General features: G+C 40.1%; 1 protein-coding gene across 5 annotated transcripts in view; it reads left to right on the top strand.

Moving 5' to 3' along the window:
* RHOH (ras homolog family member H) overlaps positions 1 to 22,415 on the top strand; it is a 48,993-nt gene extending 26,578 nt beyond the window's left edge. For 4 of the 5 annotated variants that reach the window (XM_033106727.1, XM_033106724.1, XM_033106726.1 and 1 more), the window contains 2 exons: positions 18,068 to 18,189; positions 18,486 to 21,996. In XM_033106727.1, the coding sequence (XP_032962618.1) occupies positions 18,683 to 19,258 (576 nt within the window). In that variant the 5' untranslated portion in view covers positions 18,068 to 18,189; positions 18,486 to 18,682 and the 3' untranslated portion in view covers positions 19,259 to 21,996. Of the gene's footprint in view, positions 1 to 18,067; positions 18,190 to 18,485; positions 21,997 to 22,051 lie in introns of those variants that run through there. The other variant, XR_004423065.1, reaches the window with a different exon arrangement.
* Positions 22,416 to 23,259: the final 844 nt, after the last annotated feature.

Below are 23,259 nucleotides of genomic sequence, written 5' to 3'. Positions count from 1 at the left end.
GCCAGATCTAGCAAATAAAAAACAAAAACAAAAGCAAAGAACAGAATGCCAGTTAGATTTTTGAATTTTAGATAAGCAAATGAGTTTTCAGTGTAAATATATTCCATGGCTATTGGTTAGAGAAAAAAAACACCTGTTTGAAGGACAAAGTAGAAAAAGTAGATGTGCGGGAGATATCTGATACGTAAGAACACTTTTTGGCAAGCTGTTTTTATAAGCATCGAGAACTTACCACAATAGGAAAATGGCACTATGGGGAAGTAAGGCTGTTGATTTCTTTTAAAAAAGTTGTTTTATTATAAAAGTTTCAAAGACATCTAAAAGTCCCTACATGTCCATCACCCAAATTCAGCAATTGTCAAGATATTACCATATTTATTTCATCTATTTTTTTTTCCTTTGCTGAAGTGGTTTCAAATAAGTCCCAGACTCATGTCACTTTATCTAATATATGCTATGCATCTCTAAAATCAAGAATATTTTCTAACACTGCCATGCTGCCATTATCCCACCTAACATAATTAGTAATCCTTTGGAATCTTCTAATACCCAATTCATACTCATATTTTCCTGTTTGTACCAAAAATACCTTTTTACAATTGGTTTATTTAATGCAGTATCCAAAGTCCATCATTGATGTCTCTTAAGTATCTTAAGATACTTAAGATTGTTTCTTAAGTATCTTTAATGTTATTTTTAAAGGGAAAAATGAAGTGATGAAGAAAGACATTGGCGGATGCCTTGGCGTGGTTTTATTAGGTTCATAGCAAGCTGTTTGATTGCTCTTCTATAGATAGTACAAAGACCAAAAGAAGTTTTGAAAGCAGCAGTGTCATTATTGTTCATGAGATGATCAATTATGATTGTTCCATTGTTTTGTTTAAATGAAAAAGAAAGAAAATAGAGAGAGATCTCCTTTTGGTTTTTTTTGAGCTGATTGGTTTTTGTGCCGACGCTGCTTCCCGTGTAAAACGAGGATAATAATATAATAATCCTTAACTTCCCAGATTGTGACAGTCAAATGAAACACTGTCTGAGAAAGCTGTGCTTAGCTGTATAACAGTGTTTCTCCAATCTGACTGTGCTTCTGAGTCAGCCTAGTGCTTTAAAAATGGTTTCTCTGATTCTTCCTGGACCTACAGAATGAGAATGCATCTGGGAGGGGCCCAGGAAAACGTTTTAAACAACTTCCTCGGGTAATTTGGATGGTGATCAAATTTGTGGACCAACAACTTTACCCTGCTGGACCTAGATGGCTTTATCTATAAGTTGTGACTAATGATACTTCCCGGGGCTAATGGTACTTCACCGCACTGTGGGGTGGGTAGCAAATGCAGTGAATAAACTCCAACTGCTGCCTTAACACCTTTGTCATGATCAGTATTCTGAACTCGGTAATCCTCATCCATTTGTTGAAGATTTGATTTTGCGATGGATTAGGATTCCTCAGTTTACTTGGTCCCCTGTGCACCATGCAGTACAGTGCCTGGCACACAGACTGCAGTCCGTATTGAGGAATGAACACATGAATGATATTGTTGAGAATTCAGATCAATGACACTTCACACTACCAACACACAGGCAATACAGGAAACTAGTAGGCCACCAGGGCTATTCTAATTGAGGAGGGACGCAGACTTCGATGGGAACGGTCCAGAGAATGGGATTAATTCCCAGTTGAATATATCTTTCCCTGTCTCCCCTTTCTTTGTACACAGTTTTCTCTGCATGCAGTTTTTATTGTTTGTGAAACTTCCTCCTCATCCAATCAAAACTGGCTTTGAGAAAAGAATGAGATTGGAAGTACATTCATGTAAATGTGAAAATGGTAAAAAGAGATTTACCTTCCAAGGATATTTGCATTTCAACACGGCCCCAAGCCTCTAGAGAAAGGGCTGTTGCACAGCTGAGAGAGACGTTCAGTAGGGAAGGAATTTCCCATCACCCTTGATGCCACCCCATGTAGGCAGGTACCTTCTTTCTGGTAAGGCTGTCCCCTGAGGGGACATGCTAGGTACATGCTGTGTCAGCTGGCTGAAACCCCTGAAGGTCAGACTTTCTTGCATGAATCCTTATCAGCAGGGATGGCAGCTGCTGCTGATAGATTGGAGAACTAGTTTCTTTGTCATCTCTCTGTGGGGAGGTTTTCCCTGAGCTGGGCCTCTTGATTATCGCAGATCAAGAATTATGCTGTGGGGATCTTAGTAGATGCCAGTCCTTCCTCAAAATGAGGAGCCCAGAACACTCAGTTCTGTGTACAAGTAGCAGTAATGACTCATACTTGAGAAGACACTGGAATTCAGCCAGGAGATTATCATTACAGGGAGAAGATGAGAAAACAGACTTTCATGTAATAGGGAAATGAAGCCCTTTATTTCATTTTGTGTCCAGTCATGCAAAAAGGAGGGGACCTACTGATAGTTGACTCTATGACAGTGAAGTTTTCTAAGACCTTATTTTAGAAAAATCAAGTATGGGTCTCACTCTTCTAGTTCCTGATTATACACACACACACACACACACACACCCCTTGTGCCAGGCTAGTGAAGCCTCATGGGAAATGGAACTGAAGACTCCACTAGGAGGTTTTCAAATTTCATCTTACTCAGTAAGCACTTTGGGGATGATAAAGCAGAAGGAAGCTTTCTGATGGAGGTCTGCATGGCGTATGTGAGTGTTACAAGATATGGGCATAATGTACAAGTGAAGAGGTGGTTAGAAGAAGATGGAATGAGTTTCAAGGAATATCTTCTCATGCATTTCAGTTTACTTTGGGATTATGGGTTTAAGAAGGTTGACTAATATCTATGGTGGTTCCTTTTGGAGTGTTAGTATTGTATTTTGAAAGTAATTTCAGGTGGGCTTGCACCACTAAGGCAAAACTAGGGTAGCCTAGTACATGAAGATGACTAGACAGCCATCTCCTGAGAAGTTGGGTTTATATGAAGAGGTATTAATCAGAAAGAATAAAGTTGGCCATCTGTGGAAACAGACAACAAGCAAGTCTGAGAATCATACTTTTACAGTGTCTATCCACACATTGTCAGTGAAGAAAAGGTCTTGACTAATGATCTTCTTGTATTTCGATCTCCTTCACAAACCACAGGGAGAAAATGAGCCTTAGGATAAAGCATGTTCTTGACCATTCTGGTCCTCAATGGCAAGAGGAAAGAAGTTCCCATAACTCCTAATAGTGGCGCCCATCTCTACTACACAAGAAACCTGTTTTCTTAGGATCTTAGTTCCAGGAATTTTTCTAGCATGCTGAGCAGGGTGGTCAGAGCACAATCCGAATCACTGGAATATTTCAAGGTTTTTTTTTTTGTTTTTACCTGAGTGGTGTCTGAAAGAGCCCTGCTGTGAGGAGTTCCCTACTGAGTAAGAGAGGGACACACAGACCTGGTGAGTCCTGCTTATCTGACAGATGAGGTGATGGTGGCATGAGGGAGGTCCTGCACTCGTTCAGGGTCATTTCCTTAGTCAAGGGCCGATGCTGACCCAGGATCCAGGCCTCTGTGCCACACTTTCTTGAAAATGACTACTCAGTGATACTAGCAAATGCTACCCTTACCCAGGAAGGAACTGTGAGACACGTTTATATTTTCTTTTACAAAAGATCATGAGTTATTTTCACAATTTTCGTTACAAAAGCGGTGTATGTCTATGCAGGAAATTTGGAAAATATCCAGAAGCACACACACAAAAAAAACAAAAACAAAAATGGAAAAAAGTCTGTAATTGCGTCAATAAGAGCATTGGTAACATCTTGGTATATAGTTCCTTATTCCTTTCTTTATTTTTGTTGAAAAATCAAGATCATGTTTCATATACTGTTTTGAACTTGCTTTTCCCCTCCTGTAACTTTGTTGTCATATACTTGCTTCCACATTCGTAAATATTTTTCTAAGATAATAAGGAATTCAATGACGAAAGAGGTGTGTGTTTTTTTTTTCTCCTTTGAAAAATTAGTTATCCTCTGTGGCAAGTTGTCTTGCATTTAAAAAGTGGAGACAAATGAAGGCTGGCAAGTCAATTCCATAGGGAATGTGTTTTCTGAGAGTCCCTGCTGCTAGAAACAACTTTAGGATAATGCCTTCTGGTTTCAAACATGTTGATAATAGCTGTGTGCAGGCATGCGAGTTGGCTTAAAGGATAAACATCAAACTCCAAGTAGGAGCTGTGGGTAATCCAGTGAGAGCTGCAAGTTACTCTGCCAAGAGCAGATGGTTATCCTGCAGTCCTCCCTGCTGGGACCTGTACTAATTGCTCCTCCATGGACATCTGGTCAGCAATTTTTCAGTTGTTTTCAGCTTGTAGGCAATGCTTTTACCAGGCCTGAGAACTTTGGTCCGTGGTGTGGACCTTTAGGAGGCCGATGAGTCATGTGGCCACTGGCTGCTTTTAAGCCATGAGGATGCCTTAGAGAACTGAGGGATTTTTGTGGAGCTTAAATGATAATCACCTTTATGCCTCTCACCTACATTGGCCACCTAGTTAGTTGTTCTGCTGCCCAAGTATGTAAATGGGCTGGGTGATTTCTCCATTCGGTTTCTCCACTCAGTATTTGCAAGTTCTCTCTGTCGCAAATTATGCCAGTGAAGTCTAAATTGGACTGGGACACGTTCCCGGGAAAAGAGGTCCATATTCTGTTTCTATCTTGTGTAAACGTAAGCCAGTTGCTACGGAACACAGTCTTGAAATCAGACACCTGTTGGAAGGCCCCTAGTGTTTAGCTTGGCTGAGGAGTCCATGCCGAGGGCTTTTTAGTGTGCATGTCCCTGGCTCAAGATAGGGGATGGAGAGGAAGGAGAGGCAAGGCAAGGCATGAGGGAAAGCCTGGGAGTTTGGAAAGCTCGTCCTTGGCAGGACTCTTGGAGCTGTTTGCCTTTTCACCCTCTTCTCTGTTAACATCTGCTCTCAAAGCAGCTTGTGATATCACTGCTTTCATAGAAACGTGAAATAATCAGCACTGGAGGGGCCCTTAGAGCCAATTGAGTTCAATGTCTGATTTTACAGACGACGAAACTGAAGTCTGGAGAGGCTAAATGGTATGAGCAACGTCATGCAGTGCTAGAGCCAGGATTCGAACCTGACTCACAGTCCAGAGCTCTGTCCACTGCAAGTTGCCTCTACATACAATACTGACTGTCCTTTCATAGTTAGTATTATGTTTGTATTTTCAGATTTATCCATAATGGAGGAGGAATTGCTTAATCCTTTTATATTAAAGGAATTTAGAATCAGGCAACTCAAAATCTGCAGCTAAGGAAAAAGTTTCATGATATATTAAGTGCAAAAACTGTATAATGCTGTAGTTTATATATAAAAAAAAGAGCGTGTGAGTATATAATTACACATATGTATTCATATATATATATATGCATGTGAATATATGTCATAATTAATAACTTTGGAAAAGTGCATATGAAACTTAACACGATGGTTGCCTCTGGGAAAATGCCTGGGGCAGAGGCATAGGAAGGAGACTTCATATTTTTCACTTCTGTACTTTTGAATCTTACTATAGGCATGTATTAACTATTAAACAAAATAAATATAAAAACATTTAAAGATGACAGGTGAGTTCAAATAAGGGAGAAAAATAAGGCTTACTGGGAGTTTCTGGAGACCTCCTGGAGGAGGTGGCATTTGAGCTGGGCTTTGGGGCAAGTAGAAATTTACCAGAAAGACTTAGAGCAGGGAAGATCATATTTAAGGAGATGAGAATAGCACACTTAAGGTTATTGAGTCAGGAAAGGCAGGGAGAGTTTGGAGGATGTTACATAGTCTGGAGCGATGTAGCAATTGTTAGGTGAAGCGGAGACAGGGGAAAGGAGAAAGGGGAAAGGAGAAAGGTAACGAGAAAAATGGCTGAATAGAGGTTATTTTATACTTAATGTGGAGTGAAGGGCCCTTTACAAACTGGCCCCAGTGTCTCTTTCTAAGATCATCTCCCACCTGTGCTTCCGCCACAAAAGCCAACTTTCTACCCTCCAAATACCCAGACCTTTCCCACATGCATACCTGGGCACTAGTCACCTTCTCTGTCTGAATTCGGTCCACCAATCCTATTTTCTTTCCCTCTTCCAAGAGCCATCTCACAGGTCACTCCCCTCCTCCTGGACTACCCTCAAAAATAACCAGCAGTCTGTCCTCAGTGTTCTCTTGGCATTTTGCATTTGCCTTTATTATAGCACTTGTCCATTTAAATTTAAATTTTTTTGTAGGATGAAGCTTAGTGTGAGGTCATTTGTATGCAGAGTGTTGCTTCTTTTCTCTCTAATTTCAGATTTTATTCTCTAAGGTCCCAGCCAAATGGGACCTAACGATGATGATGAAGGATAGCGGTGCTATTCTGCCTTTGCATGGTCATCACATTACCTCTCCCCATGAAGTCATTTCTTCTAATAAAGAAAAAAAAAATGAGGGTCAAAAACATTATTAACTAAGAAAGAAAAAAAGAAAAAAACCGTTAGGCCCAGTCTAAACTATATTAACATTTTCTTTATCATCTTTGGTCCCCACTAGGCTCTGCAAAAGTAGGTCTAGTTTAAAGCCAATTAAAGGCAGATATATCTTGACATTTTTTTCAGCCTTCTATGGAATTTGGAACTTAATAGAACATCATGTATGCATGCACAATGAATTAAACAGTTAAAAAAGAATTTGGTCTGGAGTATCCCGATAGTTTCAGGGTCATTATGAACTTGTTTCTCCCAGTTTCTGTAAGTTCTTGATCAGAAGTTGAGCATCTAAGGAGATATTTAATCTCACTGCTGTGTATTATATCTGCAATGTAATCAATAGAGAAAGTACATGCAGCTAGTATATTCCAAAAGGGGATTAAAAAAACCTAAGAAAGTCTGTACAAACTTGCGTTGTTAGGTTATTCCTCTTTGTTCCTCTTCTCCCTTAGACGATTTAGGGAGTAACTGCTGTCCGCCTAGTCTAGTTTTACCTATAGGAGGACATGTATAAGATGAGCTGAGAATTCACGGGGAGGCTGGATTTGCCCATCATTGCACAGATCCCTGGCTTCTGCCTGGACCAATATCCTTCTGGGCATTCTGGGCATTCAAGGGCCGCAGACCAGGCTTGTACATTTATTTTTCTACATAAATGGGATCCTTCACCAAATTGTTCAACTGCTTGCCTTTTTCAGTTGCTAGTATGTCATGAGTACTCTTCCCGTGCGACACATACAGGCTGATCTAATTCTTTTTAATGCTGTATCAGACTCCACTATATGGATATGACAGAATTAATGTAACCACTGCCTCCTGATGGACCTTTCAGTTATTTCCAGGTTTTTTTTTGTTATGAATAATGCAGCAGTGAAAATTCTTGCACATACATCTTGACTACTTGTAGGTTCAATAGGACAATGTGTTTAAAGAATTGGAATTGTTGGGTTAAAAGGTGTATATATGTATTTAAAATTTTGATCACTACTGGCAAGGGCAAGGTGGTAGAAGGGGTCCACCATGGTCCAGGCGGTAGGGAGTGCATTATCTGTCCAGAATTTAAAAACAGTAATAAGACCAATGTGGGTCTGCTTTTTATTATCGCCATATCCTAGCAGTGATAAAGTTACAGTACGTTCTTAGTGATGTGTAGAGATCCCATTAGAGCTGACTTCGGGGGTAGATTGCAATGCCTACCCCTGTGACACGACTCCATATTCCTGAGTTTAAACAGTAGATTAGAAATAAAGAATGATAGCACAATGATTAGAGAGACTATGAAACAGAACTTGTTTTGCTTCAGTTCTGTTATTCTATGTGACCCCTTGGAGTTTTGTGTTTAAAATAGTGAAGCCGAGCACAAACCGTAAAGTGTAATATTTTTGATTGATAAGTGCAAGTTTTAGTTCATACATGAAATATTTTACTGCATTTGAATAATACTTTTAAAATTGAAGTTTGACTCTGGGTGTCAAATACACTAAGTGTGCAGTTGGATTCTGTCAACTTGCCGTCTGTAGAGGTGGCACGCTTTTGCACATCTACCAATGGTATGTGAGAATGTTTGCTTAAGGGAAAAATCTTTAAACTGTCAGAAACCAGGACTGTATTAAGAAAGAAATCACCCACCAGCTGAAAAATGTCGTTTCAGCTCACCCTCCTCACCTGCCTTTATTTTAGGATTGTGTCTTAGTCTGTTTGGGCTGCTATGAGAAAATGCCACAGACTGGGTGGCTTATAAACAACAGAAATTTATTTCTCACAGTCTGGAGGCTGGGAAGTTCAAGATTATAGCCAATGCAGATTCAATGTCTAGTGAGGGTTCACTTCCTGAGTCATAAATGGCGCTTTCTCATTGTGTCCTCACATGGTTGGGAGTGGAGGTGGGGGCAAGGGAGCGCTCTGGGGTCTCTTTTATAAGGGTATTAACCTCATTCATGAGGGCTCCACTCTTATGACCAGGTTTTTTTTGCTAATTAATTTCCAAAGGCCCGTTGGGGTCAGGTTTTAACATATGAATTTTAGGGGCATGCAAACATTCAGATCATAGCAATCATAGCAGATTGCTTAGTTTCATCAAAGTTGGAAAGTAGGTAGGCTTCCGCCAAATGAGAGACAGTGAAAGGGAGGTAGAAATGGCATGACAAATGTGCTTGGACCCCAGACTGCTGGGGTTCAAACCCCAGCAGCCCTCTTCTCTAGGTGTATCTTGGACGAATTACTTTCATTCTCTTTGCCTTAGTTGTCCACAGCTATAAAATGAGTGATATTGACCACATAGTACTGTTATAATGATTAATGAGCTAATTTTCATGAAGCACTTCAGTGTATGGCCAATGGTAAGGACCATGTGAGAGTTCATTGTTATCTGTTAAGGGTCAGGTACTCCACTAGGCATGGGAGATTCGTTTTAATTGCCTTAAAAATTCTACAAGCGCTGTCTCATTATCCACGTCTTGCAGTTCTGTTACGTGACTTGCCCAAGAATGTACTGCTAATCAACAACAGAACCCCTGACTCCACAACCTCGCCCTTGCCAGCAATGGAATATTGGCAATTTTGTATGTTGAACGTGAAACTCAGTCACCGCACTCTATTCAGTGCTCTGGGCTAAATATCCGGAACCAAATACTTTGACTGCTTTTACAAGTTGAGCAACTTGTAAATTAAGGGTTTACGCTAATTCTAGAGAACGTTGGAAGGCTTAATGATTGCCCCTAAAGAGAGATGATCTGTCTCTGAAAGGAAATTAATGAGAAAGGGAACCTCTGTTTGAAAAGTATTTTCATATTAAAACTGGGAGTTCTCTTTTGAGTAAAAAGTCACCGATTTGGAATTTCTATCTAAGCTATCTATATGGTCTTTGTATTTAAACTACTAAGGAAATTAAGTATGGGATATCAAATGTAGGCATAACATATTATATAGTATTTGAAAAAAATCTTGTGTAGATGGAAAGAGTGCTGACTCAGCTGATCCAGTTTCTGGGCCTCAAGTCAGCCCCCATTAGCTAAACCACTTCTTCCTCCTGGGGAAACGAGTGGGTTGAACTAGATGACCTTTTAGGCATCAAATCATGCTAAGTTTCTTTCCACATCAGGGAACATGCTATTTTACATTCTGTTTAGGGGTTGCCAGGATGGGGGAGTGCTAGGAATGTGGGGGAATTCTCAGAATATTAAATATATATATAAAAAGTTACAACATATTTATTTAACCAAGGAAGGATTAACATCATTAATCTCTAAAAAGATTTTAAAAACTCATTAAGAAATGATGACCACCTTGCTAGAAAAGTAGGTAAAACAGATAACTTAAAAAAGAAAAATTGTAAGTGGTCAATAAACAGATGAATTTTAATTTTCACTCGTCATAAACGAAATGCAAGTGAGAACAGATCAAATTGTGATATTTATGCAAGTGATAGTTGGTAGTGTGATGAAATGAATACTCTCATACACTGCTTATGGGGTATAAATTGGTTCAATTTTTTTCATCTCTTTTGTTCCAGTAATTGTACTCATAGGTATTTTTACTAAAGAAATAATTGTATATTTATACAAATTTATTTTTAAAATGTTTACTCAGTGTTATGATAAAAATTAGAAACAATTTAAATGTTCAACAATAGACAATTGGTTAAATAAATAATGCTACATTCATGTAATGAACTATTATATAGTCATTAAAATTACGTTCGAAGAATCTTAATGGAATAGGAAATATTTATGATGTAAACATTAAATAAAAAGGCAAGATGCCAAACTATATATAAAGTATGGTATTAGCTTTGAAAAAAAATGACGCACTGAAAGAAAGAAACAGGAAAAGGTACACTAATATCTTACAGCTTTTGGTTCTAGGTGGTAGTTGGTTTTCTCCGTTATGTACTTTCGATAGTTCAATGTTTTCTAAATGTTTTATAGTGTGTATGTATTACTTTTAAAAAGAGTGTATAGAAATGGTCCAGAGAAATGAAGGGAGAAGTTAGTCTGAGTGGGGAGGACATCTTCAGTCTGATTGCATCAGCAAATAAGAGAGGGAATGCTGTTCACAGTGACTTAAATATGGTTGGTTGTTGAATGATGGTGGTGATTCTGGCATGGGAGAGGTAGGGAAACCCTGGGATGTGATGGTTTTTGTTATAGATGGTACTTTAGAGCTAGGAGTTATCTTGAACTTGGTAGAGGTCTACCCAGACATCAGGCAGATTTCGTATTTTCACCGTAAGTAAAGATCAGACAGGGAGCTACTGTAAGTCTAAGGAGAAAACATAAAATCCTAAAGCACAAACCTTTGCCCCCTCACCTTGTCAGACAGAAAGGACCCGCAGGGCAGAGGGTCTTCCTTACTCTCAGAATTACTTTGATTTGTGATCTGGTTTTGTGTGTGTAATACATTTTCACTCTTGAGTTTCTTTTCCTTTAAGTTATTTTCATTATGACTTTTTGCTCTTTTGCAAAGAGCTAATTCTGCAGAACTGGAGCAAGGAGGGCCAACAGAAGGTAGTGAAGGTAATTATATCAGTTAGGAAGTTAAGATTTCAGGTAATCTTGAAGTAACTTCAAGAGTATGCTCCTCACATTTTAAATTTAGGGTTCCCTAGTCTCTTCTCCTTTCTCCCTCTTCCAGAGAATTAATTTCTCTCTCTTCTGGGTTTTATAGTACTGGTACATAACAATATCATCCTAGCAGTTACTATTTGTGAGTGCGTTTTTGTTCCAGGCACTCTTTTGACAGGCAGTAGCTCTAATAATCTTACAACAACACTTCAAGGGGAATAATAATAAAAGTAAGTACTTCTATAGTACTCAGTCTGTGCTAGGCACCATTCTGTGTGCTTTACATGCACCAACCCCATATAACTACCTTGTACGATCGGTACTACCATTACTTTTTTTTACAGTTGCAGAAGCTAAGGCTTAGTAACTTTGGTTACTAAGGATAAGTAACTTTCATAAGATCACACAGCCAGTAGTTAGTGGAGCTGGGAGACAGTATAGTTCCAGAGTCCATGCTCTTAATCACTATGTTATACTGCCTCTATTGACAAAGGACTGAAGCTGAGAGAGGTCAAGCAATTTACCCAAGGTCACACAGTAAGTGGCAGACATTGGAGCCAAACCCGAACTGCCTGATCCCAGAATCCCAGAGTTTCTTCTTGCCTTCTTACTCTGAATTGCCTCTTTATAGAGTAGGAGTTGCCTGTAATAAGTAAAACTTTTTCTGTAAAAGGCTAGAAAGCAAATATTTTATTTAGGCTTTGTGGGTCATAAAGTCTGTGTTACTACAACTTTGAGTTGTAACAAGAAAGCAGCCATAATCAATACGTAAATGAAAGAGCACGGCCGTGTTACAGTAAAATGTTATTTATGGACACTGAAATTTCAATTTCATATAATATTCACATGTCACAGAATGTTGTTCTTTTGATTTTTTTTCGACCATTACAAAGGTAAAAACCCATTTTTAATTCACGGGCCACACAAAAACAGATGGTTTGTCACACGAGTGAGCCATAGTTTGGTAACCTTGCTTTACAGTATCATTATGCTATAGAATGGTTAGATATGCATATATTTACCTTTTAGCTCTCTTTCCTCAAACAATTCTGCTTCGGCCCCAAAATGCATAGCCAACTGAGAACATATGAGTCTCTCAGTCAATTAAATTCACGTTCCTTAGGAACAAATTCAAAGATTAGGTGACCTTTTTTGAGCATGCCCCATAGGGGTTACACCCTTGACTCCAAGCAGTTTTCCAGAATATTCCTTCCATTACTTTGAGAGAAGTTGTGTGAACTACATTTTCCCATCCCCTTAGTTTTGAGATGAGGTTCTGGTGTCTTTTAATGATACCTGGGCAATTGCCTAGCTGGTTAGCTTTATTTTTGACTGTAGTTGGACCAAGCCGAGAACTCTAGACCGTGGTGACAATTATTGTACTCCTGGGAGTGGAAAGGACCAGTCAACTCAGGGTGGGTGGCTGGAACAGAGGAGGGGAAGAGTGCCACCGTCGCTGCTTGGCCTGAGCGACGTTGGAGGGTCAGGACTTCTGGCTCAGAGAGGCTTTGAGGATTAGGGTGTCGAGATAACAGGAGGCCTCCGGACTTGGTGATGTTCTGCTGTAATTCAACTGTGATATGGCTAAATAGAGTTCAGGCTTAGGAATGTAACTATTGCTTAGATCTTTGACTCTGGAGAACATGTATTAAAAGTTGTAAACCAGCATCTTGTAAACACACTGTTAGAACAAAATCCATTTCGAATAGAGATGATCTGTGTATAGAAATAGACTGATCTAAAAATGATCCCGTTTTGTGATTTTGAGAGGAATGTAATCATTATTTGTAGCAATTAGAAACACGCAAGTAGGGTTGAGAATTAGTGAAATGAACTCTTACAAGAAGAAACTTGAGATAAAATACTACCTGAGAAGATGTTCACTGCAAAGGCAGTAACCTTATTTTAAAATATAGTTTTTACTGAAGTTTAATCCACATGCAGATAAGTGAACACATTGTAGGTCTAGAGCTTGCTGAATTTTCACACTGAACACACTTGTGAAACCAGCTTTCAGATCAAGAAATAGGATACTTCTTGTGACATGTCAAGAGCTGGTTTATTTGTAGGAGGAGAATAGGAGTAGGGACCTGGATGGCAGGGATGGCTAAAAAAGTATCTTAAAACTGGGTTTGTGTAGAAAACCTACTTTTATCTGAGATGCACTGGATAGAGCTGAGGGGAAGTACGAGGTAGGGCAACAAGGGGAGCTGCTGTAGCTTTGGAGTAGGACTCTATTTAGGTCTAACTTTGCCTCTGGTATTTCCTCACTGCGCGACTGTCGGCAAGTGTCTCAGATTTCTGAGGCCTGTGTAACTGTGAGACAGTAATCTCCATGAAGGCAGCAAGTGTCTCATTCCCTATTAGGCCTCAGGACTCGTTACAGTGTCTGCCACACAGGACGCTGTAAACAAAAGAATGTTTTTAATGTATAAAACAACTAATGAACAATAAATAAAACGTACTTGGTACAGTCCCTGGAAGATGATCAATAATGTAAATAAAAATCACAAAATGACCCACTGACTCAGTAATGCCACATTTGTGAATATGTTCACCAAGAAAATTGTCCACATAAAAGTGTAAAAGTGTATATATATATATGTGTGTGTATATATATATATATATATACATATATATATACATATATATATATACAGAAGGTGCCAAAAAAATTTGTACAGATTTTAAGAAAGGAAAAAACTACTAAAATTATGTTGATGGTAACCACTTTGAGCATCTCTCGTAATTGCAGAAGTCAAACGTGACTTGTATTCATCTTTTGTTATCGTCATATATTGAGTATTCCAATTTTAATACAGTTTTTTTCCTTCTTAAAACGTGTATACATTTTTTTGGTACCCTCTGTATATATGCATGTATATTTTTGTGTATATAAAATGGCACAGTTGTTGATTATGGTGAAATACTGGAAATAACTCAAAGACTTTGCTATGTCTGTGCAATTATGAATTGTTGAGACAATGGAAAACTAAAAACTGGCAGGTGTGTAAACTATGTGGAAAATAAAAAAAAAATTTAAATCTGAATAAATGTTTAGAAGATATATACAAGTGTATATTTGAGAATGAAAACTGAGTAAGGGTTTGGAGTGATAAAATTTAGAGATGGTTATCCTTTTGTTTCTACGCTTAAGAGTTTTTTGAATTGATTCTCTCTCCCTCCAAGAAAAAGAAACAAAATGAAGCTCCCAGTCCCGTTTGCCAGATGGGGAGATCCGTGGGTTCACACACTCCGAGCAAGGCCTGCTCTTGCCGTGATGTCCCTGTGAGACTGTGCAGGGGCCACTGATGGAAGGTGCCGGCAGGAGATGAGTTGCTGGGGAACATGGCAATTTCCTAATCATCTAATTGTGTTAGATTTATGGCAGAATCAATGTCTTTAATGAATGAATTGGCTGCTGCCAGCATAGGTCCTCTACCTGAAGCTCTTTTGAGGAGGATGTATTTAGATGTATTCTCCTTAATTAACAGGCCATTCCTTGCCATGGCTGCCAGGGGCTCATATTTTTGAAAACAAACAAACAAACAAACAAACAAACAAACAGCTGAGGATTCCATCAGCATTTTGAAGTAAGCCACCTCATAAAATCCAAATAATCAAAAACCTGCACTAATAATAATTAGTTAATAATAGTCATAATTTCACCTTAATTTTATATCATGCTCTATCATTCTGAAGGGGTTTTCTCATAAAACAAACAAGAGTTATTTCCAAAAGTACAAGTTCTATGTAAAATTACAAGCACAAATTATTGCTGTGTTGTTATCGTTTCCACCTGATCCTTATAAGCTCCGTATGAGGATGGTAGGACCAGGTCTTATTCCAGTTTCACAGATGAGGGATAAACACAAGAGGACCAACCATGTCGGCAGAGTGTGATAATGACTGCATTAGAGGGGTGTGGGGGTGGGTATTATGGCAACACAGAGCGGGCACCTGATCTACCAGTGGGTCAGGTGATGAAGATTTTCAAGAAGAGGTGGGAGTTGGGGGCTAAGTGAATGGCAGATCTTTCTAGGCAAACAGAGAAGCACAGAGTCTGTCTGAAGAAAGAGCGATAGTGAAAAGTGGATATCTGTGAGTTGGGATGAGAATAGAGGTGAAAGCGAGACCAGGATTTCCTACTGGACAGTCCTCAGCTCTCCAGAAGAGGAAATGGACTAGGACGCCTATCCCTAAGACTCCCCTTCGTCTGCCGTTGTCCCTTCGCTGTAGTAGACAGAAGCACCTTTGCTCCCTTTCCCGCCTCCTCTCTGTGTGAACTGTGGGGGCTGGTTGAAGGCATCCTTTCTGTGTGAAGAGGAGAAAGGGATGAGAAATCAAGTTACTGAGACCTAAAAGGTTCTGAGATTGAAGGTTCCTAAATTCCAGTCTGATTTAAGTCCTAAAAGGGTCACTCAGTGGCATCACTCATGGCGTTATCTAAAGTCACTCTTGGTAACTCTTCTGAATTGAGAATCCTATAATTGGGGCAGCGCTGCCAGTTAGCCACTTGGGAAACACCCCTGAAAACCTGCTTCTATTTTTCACCTGGCAGCCCTTTTAGGGAGGATTTCTCCCTTTAGAAGGATTCCACTGATATCAAGCTCATCAACCTTTCGCACTGACGATGTGACCCACGGCGGCTCCATCTTGGGCATGTGTGACAGAACATCTGAAGATGATCTGGCATGTCTATATAGGGTACTGCTCTAACCTGGACCAGAGCTCCTCCCCTCCTCTCCTCTCCCAGCTCCATATTTAGCCATCTGCTGAAGGCTACGCATGTTATCAAAGTTTATCATTTGTCTTTCCTGCTACGGAATAAGCAGAGGTTTATGTTCTTGTAGTCACTGTGGCAGGCAATAAAGCTTTCTCCTTTGTCCTCAGTTTTAATAGAACCACAGAGAAAGCTGGAGTTGTCCAACCACTTTATTATTTGGGAAACCAAGGCCCTGAGAGCTGACTCGATGTGCCTCTGAATGCCAGAACTGGCTGGGGAATGAACGTCACTTGACTGAACAGAGTCTTTTTCTCCAGTCTGACTCTTTGGAGCTCTCTAGGTGGCAACGCTCAGACAGAATTTCTTTGTTCACACGATATTTTTATTTTTATGCTACCAGAAGAAGCACCCCTCCCCTTTTTCTGTAGTCATAGCTGAGTATAAGATACACAGAGCCCTCCTGCCTGGAAAAATCTTTTTAGTGCTATTTCAAATTCCCTGCTTATAATTGATAATTGTTTATCATTGTAGTTAGTAATTATTATTTAATTGTGATATTAATAAGGACAACTTATTGCATGTTTGCTATGTGTTGACTGTGTACATATAGTATGTTTACAGTATGCACTATGCTAAGGATTTTATACATCTAAGCACACTTAATACTCTCAACAACCCTGTAATGTAGGTATTACTACATTAATGGCAGACGAATTGGGGAGGCTTAGGGAGGTTAAGAAACTCTCTTAAGGATGTCGCACAGGTAGTCATTAGGGCAGTCCGGATTCAGTTCCAGGTCTACCTGACTTTAGAGCACGTGTTCTTAACAATTTTGCCTCACAGACTTCTTTTTGCAGATATTTACTCAGGAAATTTGGCTTTTACTCAATCTCCTAAGAAATATTTACTAACCAAAAGTCTGACATATGTATATTTTTCTTAGTTCTGGTTCTGCTAACACTGGAATAATAAAAAAAAAGCTTTAAAATGTCTTAAGAGGTCTTAGCTTTGGACTAAGTAACAAGAGGGTCAGACATGATGCAAGTATTAATATTTAAGTCATCGTAGGTCTAAGGAGCTAAAGTTTGAGACCCAGTGATGCTCCCAGGGAGCATGAGATTGAACCGATGTGAGTCTTCAGCTGAACATTTGATACCCCAGCCCGTGTTATAGACATTCAATATTTGGCATTCTAAATGGTGGTGGAAATAGGTAACATGATGGCTCTCCATAGATCCCATGTGCCAGGTTCTGTGTTACGCCAGACTCTCCATATGCTGAATCCTTCCAATAATTGCATGAAGAAGGTAGTTTTCTTCTTCTCATTTTTATGAAGAAACCAAGACTCAGAGAGGTTAAGTAACTTGGCTAAGGTCACCCAGCTCTCATGTAGTTGAAAAAATGAATAATCATATAAATTATTTATCTGATGAGCTCGTTTGCAAAGGCTATTATGTCTAATTAAACAGAGACTGTGGGTTGACAAGGATAAACATGTCTTGGAAAAGAATGTCAGGATTTAGAGGAGTGATTTGTAAAAATCATGTTTTGAAGCAGATCTATATGTCTGTTTTACATTGTTTTATATGTGACATGTGAGGAAGATCCCCAGTGTGGGAGCTTAGAAGCCCAGATTGTATTAATAACCTTTACTCTGGATTTTGGTCTGAAAGACCTTTCCTTTGTCTGAAGATGGGCTGACCTTGTGACAATGTCTGTTGGTAGACGGGACACTGTCTCCAAGGCTGATCTCATTGTCTGGAGCTCTCTCACCTGCAATGCATGAGAATTTATTTGACCCTTTCATGAAATTCAGATTCTATCATATTTATGCAGCCTTGTTAAAAATAGAGGCGTTGAATATGGTTACTTTTAAGCAAGTTATTTTGTTTAACCAGGGGCCTACTAGAGTTCCTGATACTTAGGTAGCTATCCAAAAATGTTGAAAGAAATAATTTAATCTTTGCAACATCTCTGAGAAGTGGTTCCTAAATTTATCAAAATCTTGCAGAGGTGCAAAATGAGGCTTGGAGATCAAGTGACATGTGCTCAAAGCCATATTGTTGTATAGGTAATGGGGTCTGATTTCAGATGCCGAAAATGCCAAGGACAGTGTGCCTTTTCTGTTATATTGATAGCCAGTTTATGGAAAAACTTAAAGGGGAAAAAACATAGCAAATTTTTAGAGTTCCAGTAATTTCTTCTCTTTGACCTCAACACAAATTCCCACATAAAGCAAGGACTGGCTGATTAATCACTAAATGAAAGGAAGTGCTTATAATATCTGTGGCTCATTACGTTTCTCTTTCTTGCAGTTCCCAAAGTTGCTGGGATCCATTAAACACTGAAGATGGAGCGTGCTGTCAGTGGCCTTCCTTAATTCTTGGAGCGGAAGCCAGTAGAGAGCTGTTTGAAAACGTCTCATTCACACACACAGGTTGCTGTTGAGGTCTTTTTCATGTTTTGATCAGAGCTGTTGCTTGTTTTTATCACTAGGCTGATTTTCGAGATAAGACTCAGCTTATGTGCCTTGACTGGGTGGAGTTGTGGGTGCCTGAGCTGGGCGATACCAGATCCAAGCTTTATTTGCTGGGAAAGAGTGGGTTCGATGTGGGGTATAGGACGGCTATATTGAGGTGGGCCCCATGTTTAATTAGTTTCCCAACGAGGAAGTGCCCCATTCATCAAAAAGGGAAAACAGACTCAATTTTCCCTCTTCTCTTTCTGTTCCAGTTGAAGACCAGACTTTGGAGGTTTTCAAAGTAGATCGAGGTCTCCCTCAGGTGGACGGAGAGAAGGAACATTCTGAAGTTTGCTGTCAGAGGTCCTGAGAACTCAAACCCATCTGGTTTGCATTCTCTGTGTTAAATGGCGTTTGCTTCAGCCATTCAGGGATTCTGAACTAGTAACTAGGAACTCAGGCTGGGAAGATGCTGAGTTCCATCAAGTGTGTGTTGGTGGGTGACTCTGCTGTGGGGAAAACCTCCCTGTTGGTGCGCTTCACCTCAGAGACCTTCCCGGAGGCCTATAAGCCCACAGTGTACGAGAACACCGGTGTGGACGTCTTCATGGACGGTATCCAGATCAGTCTGGGTCTCTGGGACACAGCTGGCAATGACGCCTTCAGAAGCATCCGTCCCCTGTCTTACCAGCAGGCTGATGTAGTCCTGATGTGCTACTCTGTGGCCAACCAAAACTCCTTTCTGAACCTGAAGAACAAGTGGATAGGTGAAATCAGGAGTCACTTGCCTTGTACCCCCGTGCTGGTGGTGGCCACCCAGACTGACCAGCGGGAGATGGGGCCCCACAGGGCCTCCTGCGTTAATGCCATAGAAGGGAAGAGACTGGCCCAGGATGTGAAAGCAAAGGGCTACCTGGAGTGCTCGGCCCTTAGCAACCGGGGGGTACAGCAGGTATTTGAGTGTGCCGTCCGAACTGCCGTCAACCAAGCCAGGAGACGCAACAGAAGGAAGCTCTTCTCCATTAATGAGTGCAAGATCTTCTAACTTGTGAAACACTTCACCCAACACTCGTTTGCTCACCCCAAAGACTAATGGGGACAGAGCGAGCAGGCAGGCCAGCAAGGGTTGATGTTCTTCCTGGGTATATCCTGAGCAGTGTTTCCTTTGGATACAGTTTTTATGGGACTTGGCCTCTGGATATTTTTGTTAAGAACACTTGGCAAATGAACTCCTCGCGCATTCCAAATAGAAGATCTGTTGAGAAGCTGTAATTAATATTTCATCTCCAATCAAACAACTAAAATGGTCTTCATAATTTTGGACAATGATGTGAGTTTTCCAAATAATTCCATATTTAAAGACACATTGTATTTAAAAGATAAAATATAGAGCTCTTACATATAATTCCTTTTCACACTTGGGAAGTTTTTTCCTACATACAAACACAAACTGCTGTTAAGTGTGAAACAACCTTATAGGGTTTTGCCCTCTTTCTGTAGTGTTATTTTCTCCTGAAGTAATGATTTTGTGGAAGACACTTGCCTGCTAGGAATTGAATTTTAAAAGGTCCGTCAACTGATCCTTACAATGAATTTTCTACCCAGCTGTTATTCAATTTGCATATAAAATACAGTTCAATAACATATGATACTTTAATACTGCCTAACGATTTTGAACAGTTGTTACTCTAGTCTCTGTAATTATTAAAAAAAAAAGCATTTCTTATTTATGATGTTACCTTTCACCCACAGAACGCTAATCATGCACTAAACTATACCACTTTTATTCACCAAAATTGACTGAAGTAAAACCTTTCAGGTAGAGAATCAGATTTCTCCAAGTAATAGCAGCAGAGCTTGACACAGAACTGAAAAAGTTTCGCTTTCATTGCCGCACACTGCCTGCATCTTCCAACACTGGCTCCTATCTGGTCTTGTGAAAGAGCAGGCTCAACGTGTAGGAATCTGGAGAATTTGTTATTAGAGCTGTACACTGAGATGGCATGGCAACATAATTTATTAATTTTAGAATCCAATCAGAACAAGTAGGAAGGTGTCTACATATATGTGTGTGTAAGAGAAAGAAGGAATAATGTATAGCTTTTACTATTTCATGAATATGAAGCACCTGAGTAAAAAACAAACAAACAAAAAAACCCAAACAAACCACAAATTCCAAGAACAGGGAACAGGAAAGCTGTATAGCAATTTTCAGATAATAAAAAGTTCTCAGGGCAAATATTGAATAAATGGTGACCTCCCCAAACTCCATTTTATCTGGTTAAAAGCAATGGTATGATCATGTGTAAAAATTAAGAACAGAAGACTGTGTAACTTGAGGCAGAAATTGTGAAGGTTGGCACCCAGGTATATAATTTACTCACCTAATCCAATAAAACTCAGAATCACTCTGAACCATGTTTATTAAAGTACATCACTGTCGTGGTATAACATGGCCATTACACACAAATGGTAAGGCAGTTGACGTAAATGACGATGATGAGTCTTACATTGATATAACCAAACTAATTTTTCAATTTCCTTATGTAGTCAAGTCTTTATAGCTATAATCAGTGTCAAAATCAGATTTGTGCTCATCTCCACACTGCTTTCTTTCTGTCCTCTTCTCTCACCAATGTCCAGTAAAAGGCCTTTGACCTGGATCTTAGTCTGTGGGTGCTGAGGTTCCCTCATTCCCTGGGTTGACATATCTGCCTTTACCCAGCCATCTCCAGCTCTCCAGTCCCGTGGCTTGTCCTTGCCTCTGTGTCACCTATGTCCCTTGATTTGAGAGCCCCTGTATCTAGCTCCTGGCACTGGGTGTGCAGAGGGTTGAAAGGCTTGAAAGGTAACCAGGCAGGGGAGGCGATTGAAGCTCATCTCTAATATCCCTGTTGATTATCATCCTCTCCCTCAACACGCAAACAATCTTAAATAACTCATGCAGATTTTTCCTTCAGAGCCAGTCTTTAGGTTGGGGCTGTTTAGCATGTTAGCAGGAATGAACTTCTATTCACTAAAATTGGCTATCCCCAAGCTTTACTTTCTAGTTAAAGGGAGATGAGGGATGGGTGTGTTTGAAAATGGGGAGGCCTGGGGACCAGATTCTAAGTGAGGGAAGAAGAGTTGATTCCATGGTGGAAGGGGAGAGGAAGGGAGGGCCAGAGAGGGCCTCAGCAAATGACTTTGTCTTCACCTGGGCAGACACACAGATGAGCCCTCTGCCTTTTAGCAGGAGCCAAGCTTAAATGCTCCCTCTGGGAACCCTCACACCTGAGAATAAAAATCTGTGATCATACCCTTCCCAGTGATGGGACCTGGCAACATTGAGGACAGCGGTGTCTGTCTCCCTAGCACACTATGAGTTCTTGAAGACAGAGCCACCTCCTCTGTGTCTCAGTGTCCAGCACAGGGACGGAACCGTAGCTAAACAAACTTGTGTTGAATTGGAGGCCGAAAGACAGGAATTGGGCTGCTGTGCCAGCAAGTGGGTATGGGAAGGAAGCAGACCCTCGTTAGCCTTGCAGGGGTAAGAAGTGAAAATAGGTCATTTTGTTGGAATCCATGTAATGTATATTCTACGTGAGTGTATATTTATTTTTGCCTGCCTAGACGCAGGCACATGTTTCTTACACTTCAAAACTTGCGGTACTGTTTTTGTAGACTATTGTATGTTGATTCTTAACTATTCCACCTAGCAACATTAAATATGTTAAATATGTTTAATATTTGTTAATAAACAAATTTTAAGTATGTTCTTTTTTATATTAAAGAGTTGATTTGAATGTTTGAGTTATTCATCCTCTTCTGTTTTACTTTATATTGACTATCTAAATAGGGCAGCAGCCTCTAATGTGATGAAACCAGACTGACTGACAAGAAAGCTAAAAGCGTCCTAATGGCTACTGTTTTGCTGAGTGTTTCGAATGTGCCGGGCAGTGTGCTGAGCACTTGGTGTGTAGGTGGCCACACTCTAAAGAGTCCCATCTTACCCTAGGAAACTGAGGCTTGGCACTATGACGTGACAAGTCCAGGGCCATACAGAAGGTGAGTGGCAGCACCAGGACTCTCGAGCAGGTCTGTCTAACCCTGAAGCTCTGCTCAAAACCACTCTGCCCTACTTCCTCCCAGAGCAGGCCAACCGTATGGCTTTGCCACATCCGATCTCATGTAGCCTTGTGGGCCCCACCCCCACGAGTCAAGTGGCCTGTGTTTTAAAAATTATTAAAAAAAAAACAAAATTCCATGTCTGATCTGATTCCTCTCTTTTTATTTTTCTTTTTGGAAACGAGAATGGGACCTAAATCACAGAGCACCATCATTCGCAAAAGTCCCTGCTCCAACCGTTAGCTTTTAGGTGTAATTTTCTAGGTTGATTGTATGTGAACTGACAGAGATGAAATGCATCATGATTTCATGCTCTAAAAAGCTTGGAAATTATTCTCTTTTTCTTATCTCACTTGTCTATCCCTCAGGTTTCAGGTATTTCCTTTGTATGAGGGAGTGACAGGGGAGAGAAGAGCTGGCTTCTTTCCTTTTAAGGATTTGGTACCAGAGAAGGGCATTTTACCCAGCATGAGATTGATGGAAGGATTCCAGTCTGACACATCTGTAGAGTTATGATACGACAGGGGGGACAGAGATTCTGTGAGTGTTTGTCCCCAATTCCGAGAAGGCAATCCTGTGGGTTGAATCAGACTAGAATAACTTACGGGTAGGGAGTTATTTATCCTCAAGCTGTAGCTCTCCTGAAAAAGCAAAGCAACATAATTGTTAGTTAAGATCTCAAGCAGTTTTTCACCAGAAAAGATACACCATACAAATTACTTGTGATGTAAGTTCATAAAAAGTACTTGATTAAACCTAAAGTCCACGTTAACTTTTTTCATTGATCCTAAAATATATCCTGACATAGAATGTAACACTTAATGATAATTAGGGAGCCATAATCAGGGAGTAAGAGGCCAGACAGTTGTAACACATTTCAGAATTAGAAAGTCTGGGTCGTTTGTGTTTCAGCCCTTTGTCCCATTTTAAGACAGAGGT

Source organism: Rhinolophus ferrumequinum, chromosome 5 (assembly GCF_004115265.2).
Source record: "Rhinolophus ferrumequinum isolate MPI-CBG mRhiFer1 chromosome 5, mRhiFer1_v1.p, whole genome shotgun sequence".
In the NCBI taxonomy this organism is placed as follows: Eukaryota; Metazoa; Chordata; class Mammalia; order Chiroptera; family Rhinolophidae; genus Rhinolophus; species Rhinolophus ferrumequinum.
Note: the sequence above shows the minus strand (reverse complement) of the source record. Positions and strands in the feature narration are given on the sequence as shown.